Consider the following 18,018-nt stretch of genomic DNA (forward strand, 5'->3'; position numbering starts at 1 on the left):
CTGTCTGGGAGGAGCTGCCAGCGTCAAACACTGCTGACGTGAGAGTGTGTTTGAGAGGAACCAAAGGGAGTGTAGAGACAGAGTGGGAGCCACAGGGTGAGGAAGACAGAGACACAGAAGGAGTAAGAGACAGAGAGAGAGAGAGAGTGATTTTTGTGGGATCTCTGCCTGACCCCCTCCACAACCTCCAGGATGTTTAAGAAAAAGGACACTAAGGACAGTACGCTCAAGGGCACGGGCAAGAGCACCAAGTGAGTTTCATCCAGAGGACTTTATGATAGAATGCACGTATGAATGAATGAATGTGTGCTTGGTGACACTGTATCTTGGTCATGTTACCCCTCCTCCTGTTCTTCCCCAGCCGAGGACTGTCATGTTTCCTGTGCGTGCTGGTGTCCTCTTTCTCTCTGCGTGATGTGGTTCCCTTCCTGTTATGTTATGGCTGGGTTGAAAGTTTGCTCAGGCAGTTTCTTCACTGGTTTCAAGGGAGTCAAGAGTTATGTCAAGGTTAATCCAAAGTGATGGTGAAAGCTTAAACAGGGCCCTGATGTCAGGTTTACTTTGCAAAGTGGAGGTGGAACTAGTGAAAATGTGTTTTCGACAAAAAGGTGAAAGTCACAGAGAGAACCAATCTTATCAGTTCCTTTCAACCTGCTTCTTCACCCAAACAACCCCCCAAAATATGACTTCACTGGCCAGTTTGCACCAAATCTGAACCAGCATTTAGACTTTTGACAGTGTTGTTGGGGATCATATTTCAATGTGCAAAAGACTATCCTATGAGAAGTGTGTGTGAGATGTGGCTGCTCCTTGTCCCGTCAGACCTGGCGGCTGTTTAAAATATAGATTTATGTGTCAGTAAAACCAAATTTGGCGGGTGGGGGTAGAAGGCTGATTGCAGCTTGATTGTGAAACGTTTTTAAAAAGGTTCATGTGATGTGTAATATGTTCCAAATGGTCATTTATTGTCATTTGTAAAAATGTGAAAACAAAGATCTCACTGCAGGTAAAGGAGGGTGATGAAACTCTGTCCTGTACTGATCTAAGAAATGGGGATTAATGAGGACATGTTGTATTTGTGTTAGTACGGTCACCCTAGTTGACTCAAGTTGATTTAATTGACATAATGGCTTTAAATCCACTTTAACACACACAGTATGTGACAAGACCAGCAGTATGTCAGCTGCCAGAGAGAATCTGTAACCTTCTTGTTCCTGTCCGATGTCACCATAGTGACGTGGTTTCACCTTGCCCCTGCCCTGGACGTGTTGTCTGACTGCTGAGGTGTGATGAGGGCTAGGCAGTCTGTACTGCTCAGCTGGTTTCTTTCTCTTATGTGGGCGTTGGTTCCCAACCGTATTTTCCCGTGTGACACAGGACATGACATTTAGATATACTTAGATTTCCATCACCAATTAAATGAAAGAAGACAGTGTAAAGTAGGGTTGCCACCAATGATTATTTTCATTGTTGATTAATATTTGGATTAGTTTTTCAACTTATTGATTAATCACTTATTTTATGAAATGTCAGCAAATCCAGATCGCAATTTTCCACAATGCAGTTCTTGGTTTAGTCTGACCAACAGTCAAAAACACATAAATATTTATTTTTAAGTCAACTGAAATGATGGAAAACACTGAAACCTGCAAATATTTCACATTTTTACTTTAAATAAATAGTTGATTGATAATAAAACTAGTGTGTGTATGTGTGTGTGTGTAAGCATGCGGGTGCTGGTAGCTGAGGGCGGATGCATGACGCCCATTACCACTGATGTTAGTATTTTGTTCTGCAGTCTGTCATTTACATCACAGCTCGCGCCGTTGGTGACAGTGAATCTATAGAGACACTGAGTCTGTGACTGATGCTGGTACGCTGCTGAGAACTGTCTGCATTCAAGGTCAATTATTCTCCTATAGTGGGAAGTTTTGGGGCAGAATGGAGCTTTTAATTTGCACATTCACATTAAATGAAACTCCTCTTTGTGACGTGAGAGGTGCTGAACCTGCTAAACTTTGAGCTGCTTTCAACATTTCAGCCCCAAAATTCAATCGTTATAACTAAATCAGGGAGTGTTTGTGGTGCAAGTTTTGTGATTTTGCAACTAACTCAAAAAGGCAAGCCCTTCTAATTTATGGGGGTTATCCAGTTATCCTACTTTCAAATCAAATCAGCCAAAGCTGCTGTCGAGCTATTCTGCTATGGCCATTCATTAATGAGGAAAAGTGTACTTTCACTTTACAGATAAAGGAGAGAACCTTCACTTCACTCACTCATTCCACTCATGATGTCAATAACCTCCCCTCCTTCACATAGATGAACGATATAATAAAATTAAGTCCGAAAAGTATCACAGTTGGCAAAAGCATGTAGATCAAATGATCATACTGCTCCATTAATCCATGCTCTGCTGACTCGTATGGGCCCTTGTCATCATTGTCTCTGTCTTTAATTTCTTTTTTTGCCAGCAGAGAGGCTGGTAAGGCTGTGTCACAGTTGGTTTAAACAATAGCACAAGTGTTTCTTTGGCTGACATTGAGGAAGTTGAGAAATGATTGTGTGTAGTATGCATACTATGTGTGTCTGTGTGGCACATACCTGTCTCTCCTGCTGAGTGAGCAGGAATAGGGAGGGCATTGTCAGAGCGGCTGCAGAACCAGATCAGCTCGCAGCTCAGTGAGTCAGCGCAGGAAGAGGAACACTGCATTCCTCTGTCGACATTAAAAAGCTGTGTGAAACTGCCTTATAAATATGACATTTGCTTGTTTTCTCCCCAGAGAGACACAACATTGCACTCCGAGGTAGCGTTGGTATGTGGGTCAATTAACCAGCGAGGTCCTCGCCAACATTCTTTGGTTTGGTGTTACACATCAGCGTTATTTAAGAGGTTTAAGTAACTAAACTCTCAGGGAGAAGAGAAAGAGTTCAACATGTAAAATGTCTCATCACTGTCATTTTAAAGGTCCCATGACATGCTACTTTTTGGATGCTTTTATATAGGCCTTAGTGGTCCCCTAATACTGTATCTGAAGTCTCTTTCCCGAAATTCAGCCTTGGTGCAGAATTACAGCCACTAGAGCCAGTCCCACAATGAGCTTTCCTTAGGATGTGCCATTTCTGTGTCTGTAGCTACTGAGGAGAGAGGGGGGCAAGGTGGAGGGTGGGGGTGTGGCCTTGACCAACTGCCATGCTTCACTCGTTTGCAAGCCATGATGGCTCTCTCTTTCTCATGGGTGGGCCAAATTCTCTGTGCGGGCAAAGCAGAGAAAGGGGAGGTAACCTTTCCCTTTATGACGACATAAAGGGAAGTTTCCAGATCGGCCCATCTGAGCTTTCATTTTCTCAAAGGAGGAGCAGGATACCCAGGGCTTGGTTTACACTAAGTTTAGTCAGGCTGGGGGAACTCATATTAATGTTAAAAAACCTCATAAAGTGAAATTTTCATGCCATGGGACCTTTAAATGATTTATGATACATGTGTAGTTTTTTTTGCAGCTGTGACTTCCCTTTTCCCAACTGATGTGAAGCTGACTATGGAGCGTAAATGTCGCATGTTATGAGGATGTTTCTCAGACTTAAAGGGCATTACAAAAGGAAATAAAGAGTAATTATCCACCCCTGGTGTTTGCAAACACCTTGCAGGTGAATTAATGTGTGGTAAGAAATATCAAAACACACAGTAACATCTGGACAAATTTTTTTTTACCATCTCAAAGTGGAGACATGGACATTTGGACAGACACATTATTGAATACATTAAGAAATGCAACCTGCAAGTTTCTCTTTAAATGGAATGCAATGTAAAAACTTGATTTACTGTGAGTGAGAGGACAGAGAAAACAACACTACTGAGTGAGTAGTTTCTGTTTGACCCCAAAGTTCACTACAATCAAAACTTTGCAAAGCTCCTTCATTGTCCACCTTGGTTTAAACTATTTGGATTTCTCATATGTTTGCAGATGATTTGATTTGATTTGCATGCACCATAACTGATCACTTACTCGCCATGCAGTTACCGCAAAGCCTCTTACACAAACAATGTTAATATAAGATTGTAACATCATCCTGTGTTATCTTTATTCAAATCCTTAGCTTCTAAAGCCCACCTAGACCTCTTATTTAGTTTTATGGGTGTCGTTCATCTCTCATTGTCAGCCAGTAGATTCTCCACCTCCTTTGATTGTCTGTCTGAGACATCGCTTCCTTTTCTCAGTGGCATCGACAGAGTGCTACGCAAACAGTCACAGTCACAGTCAGCAGGAATAGTTGGCATGTAAGGAATGCTTTGTAGGTGGCTCGGAAGGTGAAAAGAAATATCTTCACCTTGCCCCCAAGAGGCACTGCGTGATTTGTCAAGTTGTGTTGTGATCTTGATATACAGGCATTGGGCAGATAATACAAAAGAGTGAAAAAGATAGAAGGAAAACTGCCTCATTGCAGATGTTTGATAGAGGAGATCTAAAAATATGTTTTGTCCTTGGACCTCATTGTCTTACAACATGTCTGGGCTCTTTAGATCATATTAAAAGATGTTCATGTGGTGTGTGTCCAAAAATATAAACCATTTTTACTTTACAAAACTTGGGTTCATTGGGTTTTTAAGAGTTCAAAACTTCATCCAGTTTACTGAGAAAATGTTTCTTGTCTTTTAGCTATAGCTACCTGAAGTCCATTTCAATTTAGAAGCTGTTTTGTTGTCAATATTTGTGATCAATGAGATGATTGTCTATCACTGAGAGTCAGTGACTAAGAATGTAACATGTGGGCCAACTAAAAGGACATCCTATAGCCACGTCTGCTAGTGAGAGTCTCTCAGCTACAGAGGATTTGGGCCCGTGAGAGGGCTTGTGCAGCATGAGAGGGCGAAATACTGAGCTGCTTCTCGATAACACACAATCTGATCTGTGTTTGTGGCTTCATCTGTGCCCTTTTTTTCGACTCCTTTTCCTCACCCTGCAGGACCCAGGCCAGCAACTTGGCCTTGCTGATCGCCCAGATGCAAAAGAATGCCGACACAGTGGAGAAAGACATCCTCCGGTCTGAAGAGCTGCTGGCTGTGGTGAGAACACACACTCAAACTCAAGCAAAAATCACTTTTGCTGGCAGCCCTCTGTAAAAGTAATCACCCTAACTGTTGTCTACTTCCACCAGGACGGTGAAAATGACAAGAAAGACCTGCCCTTCAAGCACCAGACTGAGATATCAGACAAGCTGGGTGAGGCTGAGGAACTTCTGAAGGTACTCTTTCTGGACGTCGACAAAGCCAAGAAGTCCAACTACCCACAGGCCAGAGAGATAGAGAGCGAGTGAGTTGGGACAGAATAAATGCAACACAAAGGAATCACAAAATAGCTGCATAAGTGTGGAACCCCTCAGACCTTTTTTTGAAGGTTTAAAAGACTGACACCATGCAAGATGGTTTACAATTAAAACAATGTTAGTTATTATATTAAAATGAGTTGAAATTAAACAAAGTTTCCTTTCATGATCATTAGTTCATCAACTGTTATAGTGAAAATAATTCTTTGTTATTAATTCACAATTCTTTGCTTATATTATTTAGTTTGCACTCATTTGTATGATTATTTCAGAATGTATTTCACACTTTGGGTCTCAATAAATACTGAGTTATTTCTTTCTTTGTGTCTCCTCTGCTCTCTGATGACTCCAGTGTCCTCCACCTCCATGAGCGCTGGTTGAAGGACTGCGCCTTCTACCGAGATATCTACGAGCAGGTTGACGATGTATCGCTGATGCCCAGGATCGACTGGGGGCCTGTTTTAAACCAGAAGCAAGTACGTATCCTAACGCTAAACATTTGGGACAGTCTGCTTAAAAACTCTCTAAAGATCCAGGATTGATGTTAATCTTTAAAGGATAATGTTGGCAGTATTTTATATGTTTCCTATTCCTATCAACTAATGCCGTGCAAAGACCAAAACAAACAATGGTGCTACGAATATGTAGGCCTATTGCCTGCATAGCCAATGCAAGATTCCAGATCGGCCCATCTGAGCTTTCATTTTCTCAAAGGTAGAGCAGGATACCCAGGGCTCGGTTTACACCTATCGCCATTTCTAGCCCCTGGGGGACCATAGGCAGGCTGGGGGAATGCATATTAATGTTAAAAAACCTCATAAAGTGAAATGTTCATGCCATGGGCCCTTTAATGGAAAGAACAGCTAGATATGAAAGGGTGGAAAGAGAGGGGGATGACATGCAGGAAATTGTCTCAGGTCAGACCCTGGACCTTCTGCATCGAGGCATACACCTCTATATATGGGCACCTGCTCTACCAACTGAGCTAACCCAGCCACAACTGGAGTTTATTTTGAATCCCATATACATGGTCCTGCTGCTGTAAATACTTTTTGGCATGCCAAATGTGTATTGATCCGTCGCTGAAAATAGTCCCCAAGAACAGCACTTTTTATTCCTGTTTTAGTCATGTTTACTAAAAACTACAGCTGCACAGCTGTTGTAGGTAAATTACTAAGCTTTTTCTAAAGATGAAACTATATATTTCTGAAATATCATCTAAAGATTTACATATTCAGGAACAAATGGGCTTTGGGCGGAGAGCCACAGACAGAACAGGGAAGTCAGAAAGTACTGAGCGACATTGACTTGTTTATTTAGTTTTTTTATGGGATTGGTTGACAACAAGAAAACTATAGAAAAACAAATGTCTTATCCTTAAACAATAGTGCATCAAATGTTGCTCTACATGCAGTACATACCTGTTACTTTCAAACATCTTGCGCTAGTTTTCAATCTATAAACTATACTTTTCAGTCTCTACCTACCGTGTAAGAAACACATTAACCAGAGTTGAGCGAGCTATAAAACACAACTAACTAAAGAGTGCTCAGTCTGTCAGGTCTGTTTGGTGGTTATTTTGTCTCTACATACCATTAACTGTATTCTTCCGGTGTCTGTGCTCTCAGAAACTGGTGAACGTGGAGGAGTACGGCCCCACCATGGCCGACCTGGAGAAGCAGGTTGCTGCTCACAACATCCTGCACAAAGAGATCGAGGCCTACAACTCGCAGCTCTGCGTCAGCTCTGCAGGCAGCAAGGTGAACACACATTACCAAAACACATCTTCTGGGTATCTTCAGTTGCACTTTGAGCACTTTGCGTTCACCACAGCAGCTGATCAAAAACATTCAAAGCCCTGCTTGCCATCTTTAATCCTAATGAAAAACTGTTTCTAGCAGCTTATACGGTATGTTGTTATCTTGTCTCTTAGGAGAAATATGGAGAACTGAAGAAGCAGTACAACAATCTACTGGTGAGTTGTGTTTTATTTTTTAGTTTTATGATGAAAAGTCTTGCCTACAAAGACAATGAGTCGACATTTATTGGGAGATCTTTGAGAAATATCTCATCCCTTTCTCTTTAAAGTTACAAAAAAATGAATATTTCCTTTTTGACCTTTAGGACACAAGTTTGTTTTTCTTTTGTTCGTGTATCAGAATTCATTCTTTGATATAGCATCTTGGTTAATAAAATGTCCAAATAAAAAAACACATTTTGAGCTATTTGCTTCTTCTTCCTAACTGATATACCATTTTTGTAATTTCAACAAGAAAAAAACAACAACATAAAATTAGGGAAGCCAAAAACTTTCAAAAATACTAATTGATTTTAACATAAACATTTATACTTCTGGAACTTGTTTCGATGTTTTATTGAGTTTCATTTATTTTCTCCCAGGACAACTCCAAGTGGCGTCGCCACTACCTTAACAGCCTGTACGAATACATGAACGGCTGCAACAAGGAAGTGGCCTTCCTGGGGGAAGAACAAAATAAGATCAAAAAGCAGGACTGGAGTGACCGCATGGTGGACCCACCTGACGTCCGCAGGCAGTATGAGGTAGGGACTGACTGGTTGTTAAACAAAAACAGTGAAACAACATAAGTTTGATAGGATGGTGTTGCTTGTCCAGAATGGTCCAAACTGAGTTATTTGTTCTGCGCCTGGGTATAACCGTAAATAACCCCATTTTGATTTGATCTCAAACAGAACTTTAAGAACAACAGCCTGCTTTCCCACGAGAGCGAGGTGAACAAACTCCAGGACGAGGGAGAAAGACTTATTGGACTGAAGCACCCTGCCAAAGACACAATAGAGGTGAGTCTCATTACCCAGAAGACATTGCTTTCAACAGCAAAGACAATACTTTGAAGGCCAAAGTCTTGAACTTTAAAACATGTCATGAACTTTAACCTTTTAAACTCATTTGAAAGCCACTTAAATCCAGGTTAACTCAATATGTTACGTCTCCAGGCTCAGAGAGATGCTGTTCGAAACGAGTGGCAGAAATTCCTCAACATCTGCATTTGTCAAGAGACACACCTGGACAATGTGGAGGAGTACAAAAGGGTAAATATGGGACCCATATACCACATTCTGCATTTAATCCAAGTTTATGTGACAACATATGCACTTTTTATCTCTTTGTCATGCACTGAATACATTTCTCTGTAGGGTAACAAATTCAGATTTTATACTAAAAACATGTTTTTGTGCTATTTTCCAGTACCAAATGGAGACTGAGCAGCTGTCAGAGATGCTGACCAAACTCAACAACAGCCTGGACCCCAAATCCATTAGCAAGAAGAGCAACCCAGAGACGCTGCTGCAGCTCGAGGTAGAGAGGAACCTAATCACGTATAGTTACATTAATACAGAGACAGAAGCAAGGACTGCAAGTTGATGCACATAAGAAATTCAACTTGCACCTCCCTGTGGGAAAAGAAACCCACTTCTCTTATTGTAAATAGTTATACGAAGAAGTGATGGTTCTTAGTTTTGAAGCAGAAAAAGTACACATAAGACAAAATCTAAAGTAGGTTTATTATTTGATTATTATTATTATTTTTTTGGGCATTTTTGGCCTTTTTATTTTTGACAGGACAGCTGAAGACATATCGAATGACATGCAGCAAATGGTCGCAGGTCAGAGTCGAACCGGGCCCGCTGCATCGAGGAGTGAACTATATATATATATATATATATATATATATATATATATATATATATATAGGCGCCCGCTCTACCAACTGAGCTATCCAGGCGCCCATTATTATTATTATTATTATTATTTTTATTATTATTATTATTATTATTATTATTATTATTATTAGCATCCATCAGTAAATAATGCCACATTCTTTCTTTTAGTAATTCCCCTGTTCATTTTCTTTTCATAAAAGTTTGTATATGTGTTTGTTTGCTTTTATTTAACTGTGAATCTCATTACCTCCCCTCAATTTAAAAGAGTTTAATTCATTAAAAGAAGTCGAACAAAGGTGGGTTTCTCCCGCAGTTTAAACTAACAAAACATTTATCAGGTATCCCAAAGTTTAAAAAACAGAAATAGATACATTATGTAATCTATTTGGATATTGTTTCGGACACTCTAAGCACACAAAGTGCATTAAACTATTATTAGAGATACATTTGTGATTGAGTCTTAATTGTAGGAGGATGTTTAAGATGGAAGAGGATTTGTTGTTATCCACCATGAGATGAATATTTCTAAGATATCTCTCCCTCTATTTCCCATAGGCTGAGGAGAAGGCTGTACAGAACAGCGAACAGCTGCTGGCAGATCTGAGGAGACGCAGCACCACCATCGCTCCGCTGAAGCTACGACGCAGCACCCCCAACAGACCCATCACAGTGGAGGCCCTGTGTGACTGGGAGTCAGATAAGGTGAAGCTTCTTAACTTTAAATTGTTGTCATAGAACAGAGAAAAGGTAGAAACAACAGACAAACAACACATACAAACTGATGTTCCTTGTCTAAACTTTTTGGGCATGTGTTTTATTTATATTATCATCTAGGATTCTCTGGAAAGAGGCGAGAAGTTCACCCTGAAATCTAACTCAGACGAGAACTGGAACGTTATCTCCACTAGTGGGGCAACAAAAACCTTCCCGGGAGTTTGCTTCCATATCGCTCCACCTGATCCAGAGGCCATTGACAAAGTGGACCTGTAAGTAATGCAAGATTGTATTATTATGCAGCTACAACAAACAATGTAATTGAATATGCCAGTAATACTGTTATATAATACTTTTTTCAATTCATTAGGTTGGGTGGTGAACTGACAGACATCAAAAAGAGAAGAGCTGCTCTGGTGGCATCACTAAAGAATCAAAAATCTGAGGTCTTCAGGTCCCAACAATCAGGTCAGTAAGTCTATCAATTACATCCTTAAATATCCTAATTCTAAGGCATCGTTGGTTCTATAAACCACAATAATTCATTTACGGCCAGTTGCATGAATAGCTTTTCATTTTAAGGCCACAATCAGATCAGGCAATCAATTCCTGTTTCCTTATTCAGCCCCAGTGTCTTCTGCCCCACTGGATCCCAAAGCGGCAGCCCTGGCTAAGCAGCTAGACAATCTGGACAGTGACCTGGCCAGTGCTGAGAAGAACCTGCTGAGCCGCCTGCGAGCCCCACTGAGCCGCACCGACCCGGCCGGAGATCTGGCCAAGAGGCTGAAGGAACAGGAGGTGGGAGGAATAAAGTCACAGACAGAGCTAAGATTGTTATTGTTTTTAATGCCTTCATTCTTTCCGTCAACTCATTAGATTTAGGTTAAATACCACTAATTTACCAAATGTCATAAACCATGTGTCTTTTAAGCATCCCCGGATACCCTGGGTGATAATATTGTAGAAACTATGGAAAAGCTTCTGAAACTTTTAGACTATGACTATTTATAGTTTGAACAAGGAGGAATTCTAGATGATTTGATGTCTGATATTTAACCCAGTATATGAGTGCAATTATCTGAAGTATTTACATTTGTCCCTAATAGGAAGCTGCCAGGGCTCTGAAGGCTCTGGAGCAGCAGAAGCTGGCAGCTCAGGCTGACCTGCAGCCCCTGCTGTCCAAAAATGCCAGCAGCACCTCTTCTGCACTGCCGCTCAAACTGAGTGCTACCAACAACAAGCAAGACCGCATCACAGCACTTGCTGACCTCTACACCAAGAAGTAAGTGTATTTTTTTTTTTGGGAAGTTGCATTTATGCAGCGACATTGTAAAGGGTTTTGTATTCAATGAAAATATGGTTGTCCCTGTTTTAAAATGGCAAATTCAAACTTTTTTACTCCAAGAACACAGTAAATGATTTCAAACACCTGTCATTTTTTATTAGGCATTCATCTGTCTGTCTTTGTCGAGCTGTGCTGCCAAACTAAATAACCTTAGTACACTTATAATTACATCCACCTTTTTTTTTTAGAGCGAATGCATCTCTCAACCTGGAGAGTCAGATTAAGAAGGTGGATGGCCTCGTCTCTGGGTTTGAGAAAAAGCTGAGTGAAGATGGTTCAATCCCTGATGTGCCAAGTGCAATCCAAGCCCGCGCTGAGGACATTCAGGTGAGAAAGTCTGCATTTAAAATCGTACCTCTTCCACATTAAAGGTGGTTCTCTTTTTCATAGATTCAACTTAAGTTTGACAGATTTTAAATCACATGTCTCCTTTGCATTATTCAGTACCAGCGAAGGTCTGTGGCAGCAGCTCAGGATGACATGAAGAAGCTGAGTCAGGATCTGGAGACCACAGAGCAGCTGTGCAGTTCTTTGCAGCAAGGCTACCAGGAGTACTGCCCTGACATCCGGCGCCAGAAAACAGAGGTCAAGCAGCTGCAGACCCGCTACGGTAACGTGGCCAACCAGCTGAAGGATAGGTGAGAATCAGACTTTGATGAAATCAGATCGGGATCCCCACAGGAAATCAAAATAAATGATGATTAAAAGGATATGAACAAACAAAAAGAAAAACCTATACAGTGACATGAAATTTTTCTCTAATATTTGCTTTATTTTGTGAAATCCAGACAGTTTTGCCTCTTCAACCCTATACAAAGCATTCAAATGAACAACAGGGATACACTTTGACGAGTTTGCATGCACTATAGTGTATAAAACTTTACTACTATGCATTGACTCAAACATACACTATTATACATGATTTGAGATGTAGCAGTATACACTGATATGATGTGGTCAGGCAAAGGTCTGTGCTAATTATACCACAGATATAAAAATGATAATAGGAAATGGCAGAAAAGAAAACTTTTGAATGTGAATGTACCATGATGCAGAGCCTTTAAAAAGTCAATTGTTTAATTTTATGTCATATCAATAAATTCTCTCAGAGAAAACATCTTACAAGAAGCTGCAACCAAGAACCAGGAGTTCCAGAGCACGTCCAAATCCTTGAAGTCCTTCCTGGACAACCTGCCGCAAAACCAGATTAACTTCAAAGATGACCTGTCTCAGGTCACTGCCAGGCAGAGCTCCCAAGAGGTAAGGCTGTGATTTATGTACACCTATGCTTTGCTCTATTTAACTCTGTAATTAAGAAAATCTGATAGTATTAAATGATAGATGATATAAATAACTCACAGTGATTAACATATGTTAAACGTTTTACCACAGAGAGTGATGGATGACCTGAAGAGGAAGGGAGATGACATGGACAGAGTGACAGACCTGTCTCAAGACCTGCAGAGTCTACTCAATGTAAGACTCAAACGGATTATAATACAATGCTATAACATATTAGCAAGAGAGTGTATTGGTGATTCTAGGCATTATACACAGGCATTATTTTTCCAATAAAAAAACACATTTGCAAATAGTCCACAAATGGGAAAACAAGCATACTTGATTAACTGAATATATGATTTTGTGCTCAAAGCCTAATTATTCACGTCTGTGCAGGAATACGAGGCCAACGTCTACAAATACAACAGTACACTTGAGGATGCTGGAGCCACTGTTGCCACAAAACCCCGTATGGTCACGCTGGCTGATGCTGTTCAGAAAGAGGTAACATTTAATCTCCTACGTTTTTAACATAATGTAAATTTGTTACATTTATTAAAAGATCAAGGTGGCTGATGGATTGTGCCATCTCTTGTTTATTACAGGAAAAGGATCTGGTCAACCGTTATGCTCAAGCAACAGCTGAAAACACCCAACGCCAAAAACAGTTGGGCCTGGCTAAGAATCTCATTTCACAAGTAAGAAAACGGTTCATAAATAAGAAGCATCATTTATATGACCTCTTAACCATAAAATATGGTTTCCATATAACTACCTAAAGGTATGTCACAAAACACATAACTTGACAACTTATTGTCATTTAATTCATTTACTTTTCCTGCTGCAGACTGAAGAGAAAGTCCAAATGGTGGCACAGCAACAAGTGCAGCTTGAAAGCCAGCAAAAGAGTTCTTTTGAGCTAAGCAGCCTTTTAAAAGAGCTGGATGAAGAAAAGGAGAGGAAAACTCATGCAGAGGCAGACCTGAGAACCTTTAAAGATAGAATGATGTCGCTCAAGAGTCGCAGAGGAGTGGAGCGCCTTGAGGAGAAAGAAATACTGCAGTACTACCGCGACCCAAAACTGGAAAGGGATTTAGCTGATCTGCAGAACACACTGCATGAAGAGTCCCTGAGGCGTAGCACCATCCACACTGAGGTTGAGGTGTTTACCAAAAAAATCACTATCCTGGAGGAAACCCTCAAATCCACTAAACCCAAACTGGTGACCAGAGAGGTGACAGAGTTTGAGAGAGATCCCCAGCTGGACGTAGAGGCCACTAAGATCAGAGACGAGATAAGAAGGATGAGAGATGAAATTCGAGTGAGAGATGGGGAACATATTCAGATGAAGACAGAAGTCCAGATTCTCGCGCAGAAGAGACCAACCATCAAAGAGAGGGTGGTTAAGAAGGAAGTGCTGAAAGTGGAACAGGACCCGGAGATGTTGAGAGCAGTGCGAACATTTGACACAGAAATTTCTGAGGAGAACAACCAGATCAAGCTCATCAATGATGAAATCTTCCAGACAAGGAGCCAGATTAATGCACTTGAGAGACTGATTCCTAACATTAAGCCTAAAATCATCACTAAGGAAGTGAAAAAGATTGAACAAGACCCTGACCTCATCGCTGACTCTAAGAGGATTCGAACAAGCATAGAGGATGAGAGGATTGAAAACAACTCTTTGTCCAAAGAGGTGATGGAGCTCCACAGCCGCTACCAAGAAGTTCAAGGCTGGAAATCAAAAATTGAGGTGAAGGAAATTGTTAATGAGATCTACCGGATAGACCCGAGCACAGAGGTGGAGATAATGCGGCTCAGGAAAGACATACAAGACACCAACAAGAATCGCTCTGATCTAGAGAGGGAGATCACCCAGGTCACGACTAATGTGAATATTATTCGTTCTGAGAAGCCAAAGGTAGAGATAAAGGAAGTTTTACAAGAAGTGGTTAAGGAGGAAAGAAGCCCTGAAAATGAGAGAGAGATTCAGAGGCTAAATGATCAGGTGAACCATTTACACACAACTTACAACTCCCTCCTAGACCAGGTGAGTCTGCTCAGGAGAGAAAGAGATGAATGGAAGGCTGAAAAGTCCAAGATAGAGACGAAAGTCGTCACCAGAGAAGTCATCAAGTATGAACCTGATCCTCTGCTGGAGAAAGAGGCTGATCGCTTGAGAAGAGATGTGCGGGAGGGGGCACAGCTGCGGCGCAGCATTGAGGAGATGGTGTTTGATCTGCAAAACAAATACATCCTGTTGGAGAGACAGAAGCCTGAGGAGAAAGTGGTTGTGCAGGAGGTTTTGCGTTTAGAGAAGGACCCAAGGCAGATGGTCGAGCATGATAGGCTCAGCAGGAAACTAGATGAGGAAGTACAGACCCGCCGTCAGGTAGACCTAGAGTTGCAGCAGCTAAGAACAAAGGTGGAAGAGCAAGAGAGGATCCTCAGAGAGAGCGATGAGCGCCAAAAGAGGATTCAAGCCGAGTTTGAACTCAGAGAGATCCGACTTCGCATCACACAGCTGGAAAATGCCCCACCGCCTGTTGAGGAAAGTATTGTTGTCGAGGAGGTGCTGAAGGTTGAAAGAGACCCAAAACTGGAGAGGATGACAAACGGTCTTCGGTCAGACATGGACAAGGAAACCAGCGATATACTGCGTCTCCAGAGAGACATCCGTAACATCACCCTAAAGATTGAGATCTTGCAGAAGGAGAAGTCTGGTGAGAGGACAGTGTACAAAGAGGTTGTCCGTGTTGAGAAAGACCAGGCCGTTGAAGCCGAGAGGGATCGCCTGAGGGAACAGGTGTCTCAGCATAAATTTACCAGACAGGACCTGGAAGATGAAATCAGACGTCTCAATGATAAAATCAACCTTCTGATAGGCAGCAAATCCAGCTCTTCAAGAGAAGAAACAACCCTTACTTTGAAAAGAGATGCCTTGCAGAGGGAGAACGAGAACCTCACTCGGGAGCTCAGGACATTCGAGGCCTCGAGACATGACATCAGCTTGTCTTTCCAGCAGCAGAGCAGGCTAATGAGTGAGAGAACACAGATGAGCAAGCAGATGAGCCTTAAAATGGAGTCTGGCACTCAGCGTCTGGAGAGGGAGATCCTGGATGAAAAAGACAAGATCCATCAGCGAGACAGCATCATCCGGGAGCTTCTGATGAATGTACAGAAAGAGGAGCAGGCAGAGACAAGGACCAAAGAGACCAATGTCTCCACCAAAATCACCATTCTGGATCCAGAAACAGGCAAAGACATGTCCCCTTATGATGCCTACCTGCAGGGCCTGATTGATCGTCAACAGTACATTCATCTGCAGGAGCTGGAGTGTGACTGGGAGGAAATTACTTCCCTTGGACCTGATGGGGAGACATCTGTACTGCAGGATCGCAAGAGTGGAAAGCAGTACTCCATCAAAGAAGCCCTGAAGCAAGGCCGGCTGACAGAGTATGATCTACAACAGTACAAAACAGGCAAGATTCCCATCTCAGAGTTTGCCTTGCTGGTTGCGGGTGACAATAAGAAGCAGCAGTTCAACTCAATCATCCCCAAGTCCACCACCACACAAATGAAAACAGCCCCCTTAGACCACCCCACTGCTCAAGAAATCTACCCAGTTGCTGGAATAGTGGATACAAACACTGACACCTGCTTTACAATACGCAGCGCCACCATGCGTAAACTGATCGACCCCACCACCTCCCAAAAACTTCTGGAGGCTCAGGCATCAACAGGCGGCATCATTGACATCAGCAACAATCGGAGATACACAGTTCACAAGGCAGCAACCATGGGCCTCATTGAGGACAGTCAAATCCAAAGGCTACTCAATGCACAAAAGGCCTTCAATGGTGTTGAAGACCCCATGACCAAAGAGTGTTTGTCTGTGGGAGAGGCTGTTCAGAAAGGCTGGATGCCGAAGGACACTGCCACTCGCTACATGGAGGCACAGCATCTGACGGGAGGGCTCGTCAATCCCAAAACCGGCCGCAGAGTGAGCATCTTTGATGCCATTGGGACCAAAATGATCGACAGCACAATGATGAGAGAGCTGCAGGCCGAGACGACCTACATCAAGGATATTGTAGACCCAATCACAAAGGAGAAGATCAGCTACAAACAAGCTCTGGAACGCTGTAAGAAAGACCCAATGTCAGGCTTACCGATGCTGCCTGCCTCCTCCAAAGAGTCTGGTTACAACTCTACTGCAAGATATGCCAAATTCTAGATATGTTTACACCTTAGTTGGAGTTGTCTGTTCTGTGGAGTGATGTGGGAGGTAAAACTACTACTACTGTACTATTAGTTAATGGAAAATCCATACATTAATTACAATGTACATTTTGACTCAGGAAAAGTCTTCTACTGCAACGCTTTCTGTCTAGCCAAAATGATTGCTGCTGTGTTGCCTTTGTTTACCAAACATGTCTGATGTGGGCAGATGCTTTTTTGATTTCATTTTAAAACAGAGAATATAAATGTAGTGTATCTTTAATAGTATTGTGTTATTAGGGAAACTGGGACATGGTGCAATGCTATTTACAAAAATGAATTTGATTCTGTATTACTCATAGGCTATCATTGACACTGTTGACTTTAAACTCAATTTTGTTTGATACTTTATGAAGAATTAAATATCAATAAATTTAAATTATAATGGTTAAAGAGCATGGACTACCTCCCTTTTTAATGGAAGCTTCCCATTATATTCACCTGTCCAGTCCCACAAGTGTAGGGTGTGTTCCTCAACTGATATCAAATGACAAATAATGGGCAACACTCCACCCAGTGTACACAAGCATGCTGGTTACAAATATAACCTATAGATATTTTCAAGGATGCATCTATTCTTTAATATAGTGATTCCGGACCCATGCGGCCATGATAATTCTGAGGGGTCACCAGATGACTACATGGATGAGAAAGTAAAAGAAAATGTTTATGCTAACTGATTTTTTTTTTTTAATTACCTGATACTTTAGGCCCCTAAACGTCCTTCAAATTAAAATGTAAAAGAGGGAGAAACTACCGTCATGATTTTTGACCACACCAGGGCTGCAGATGTTTTTGCCATTTACCAAGTGGTCTATGAAATATCAGAAAATAAAAAAATGGCCATCCCAAATCCCATTTCCCAAATTGCAAATTTACATGCTCACATAGCTTGTTTTGTCTGACAAAAAGGTTTTGCTATCACGAAAAAGAAAGAAAAGCAGCAAAAAGAAGCTAGAACCAGATAATATATGACATTTTTTGCAAGGCAAATGACAGCAATAATTTATCATCTATCAAAGTTGTTCCTTTTTGATGGACTAGTCGACTAATACACAAATAATTTTAAATCTAGTCCATATAAAGGCCATAATCTGTGATGAGGGGTCACAAGTCAAAAGGTTTAAATCAGTTGCTTTAGCATACAGCCCAGGACGTGTAAAGCTCACTCATTATTAGACCATGCAGTACATACTATTCATATTAAATATAAACACGTTAAGAGTTGTAAATACAGAAGAACATGCTCTAGTGAGGATCACACATGCATCATAGTGCTTTATTTTTGTCTTAACCCCTTGAAAACATAGTCCTAACACATGGTTGAGATACCAGCCAGAGCTTTGAATTATTTTATTTGTAAGATTATT

General features: G+C 41.4%; 1 protein-coding gene across 1 annotated transcript; it reads left to right on the top strand.

Moving 5' to 3' along the window:
• Positions 1-50: 50 nt before the first annotated feature.
• evpla (envoplakin a) lies at positions 51-17,212 on the top strand. The gene is made up of 22 exons (XM_039804003.1): positions 51-251; positions 4,963-5,062; positions 5,155-5,309; positions 5,675-5,798; positions 6,951-7,082; positions 7,256-7,297; positions 7,723-7,884; positions 8,035-8,142; positions 8,299-8,394; positions 8,552-8,662; positions 9,583-9,729; positions 9,862-10,013; positions 10,112-10,209; positions 10,367-10,539; positions 10,848-11,023; positions 11,275-11,413; positions 11,531-11,724; positions 12,196-12,346; positions 12,479-12,562; positions 12,764-12,871; positions 12,973-13,065; positions 13,215-17,212. Exons 1-22 carry the CDS (start codon positions 193-195, stop codon positions 16,602-16,604), a joined length of 5,994 nt encoding a protein of 1,997 aa, XP_039659937.1. The 5' UTR covers positions 51-192; the 3' UTR covers positions 16,605-17,212.
• Positions 17,213-18,018: the final 806 nt, after the last annotated feature.

Source organism: Perca fluviatilis, chromosome 1 (genome assembly GCF_010015445.1).
Source record: "Perca fluviatilis chromosome 1, GENO_Pfluv_1.0, whole genome shotgun sequence".
NCBI classification, from domain to species: domain Eukaryota; kingdom Metazoa; phylum Chordata; class Actinopteri; order Perciformes; family Percidae; genus Perca; species Perca fluviatilis.

Excerpts from the sequence above, each read along its gene's own strand:
- evpla (XM_039804003.1), top strand. The coding sequence starts at position 193 with ATGTTTAAGAAAAAGGACACTAAGGACAGTACGCTCAAGGGCACGGGC. Across the intron at positions 7,083-7,255 it reads TCAGCTCTGCAGGCAGCAAG|GAGAAATATGGAGAACTGAA; the intron begins GTGAACACACAT and ends CTTGTCTCTTAG. Across the intron at positions 8,663-9,582 it reads AGACGCTGCTGCAGCTCGAG|GCTGAGGAGAAGGCTGTACA; the intron begins GTAGAGAGGAAC and ends TATTTCCCATAG.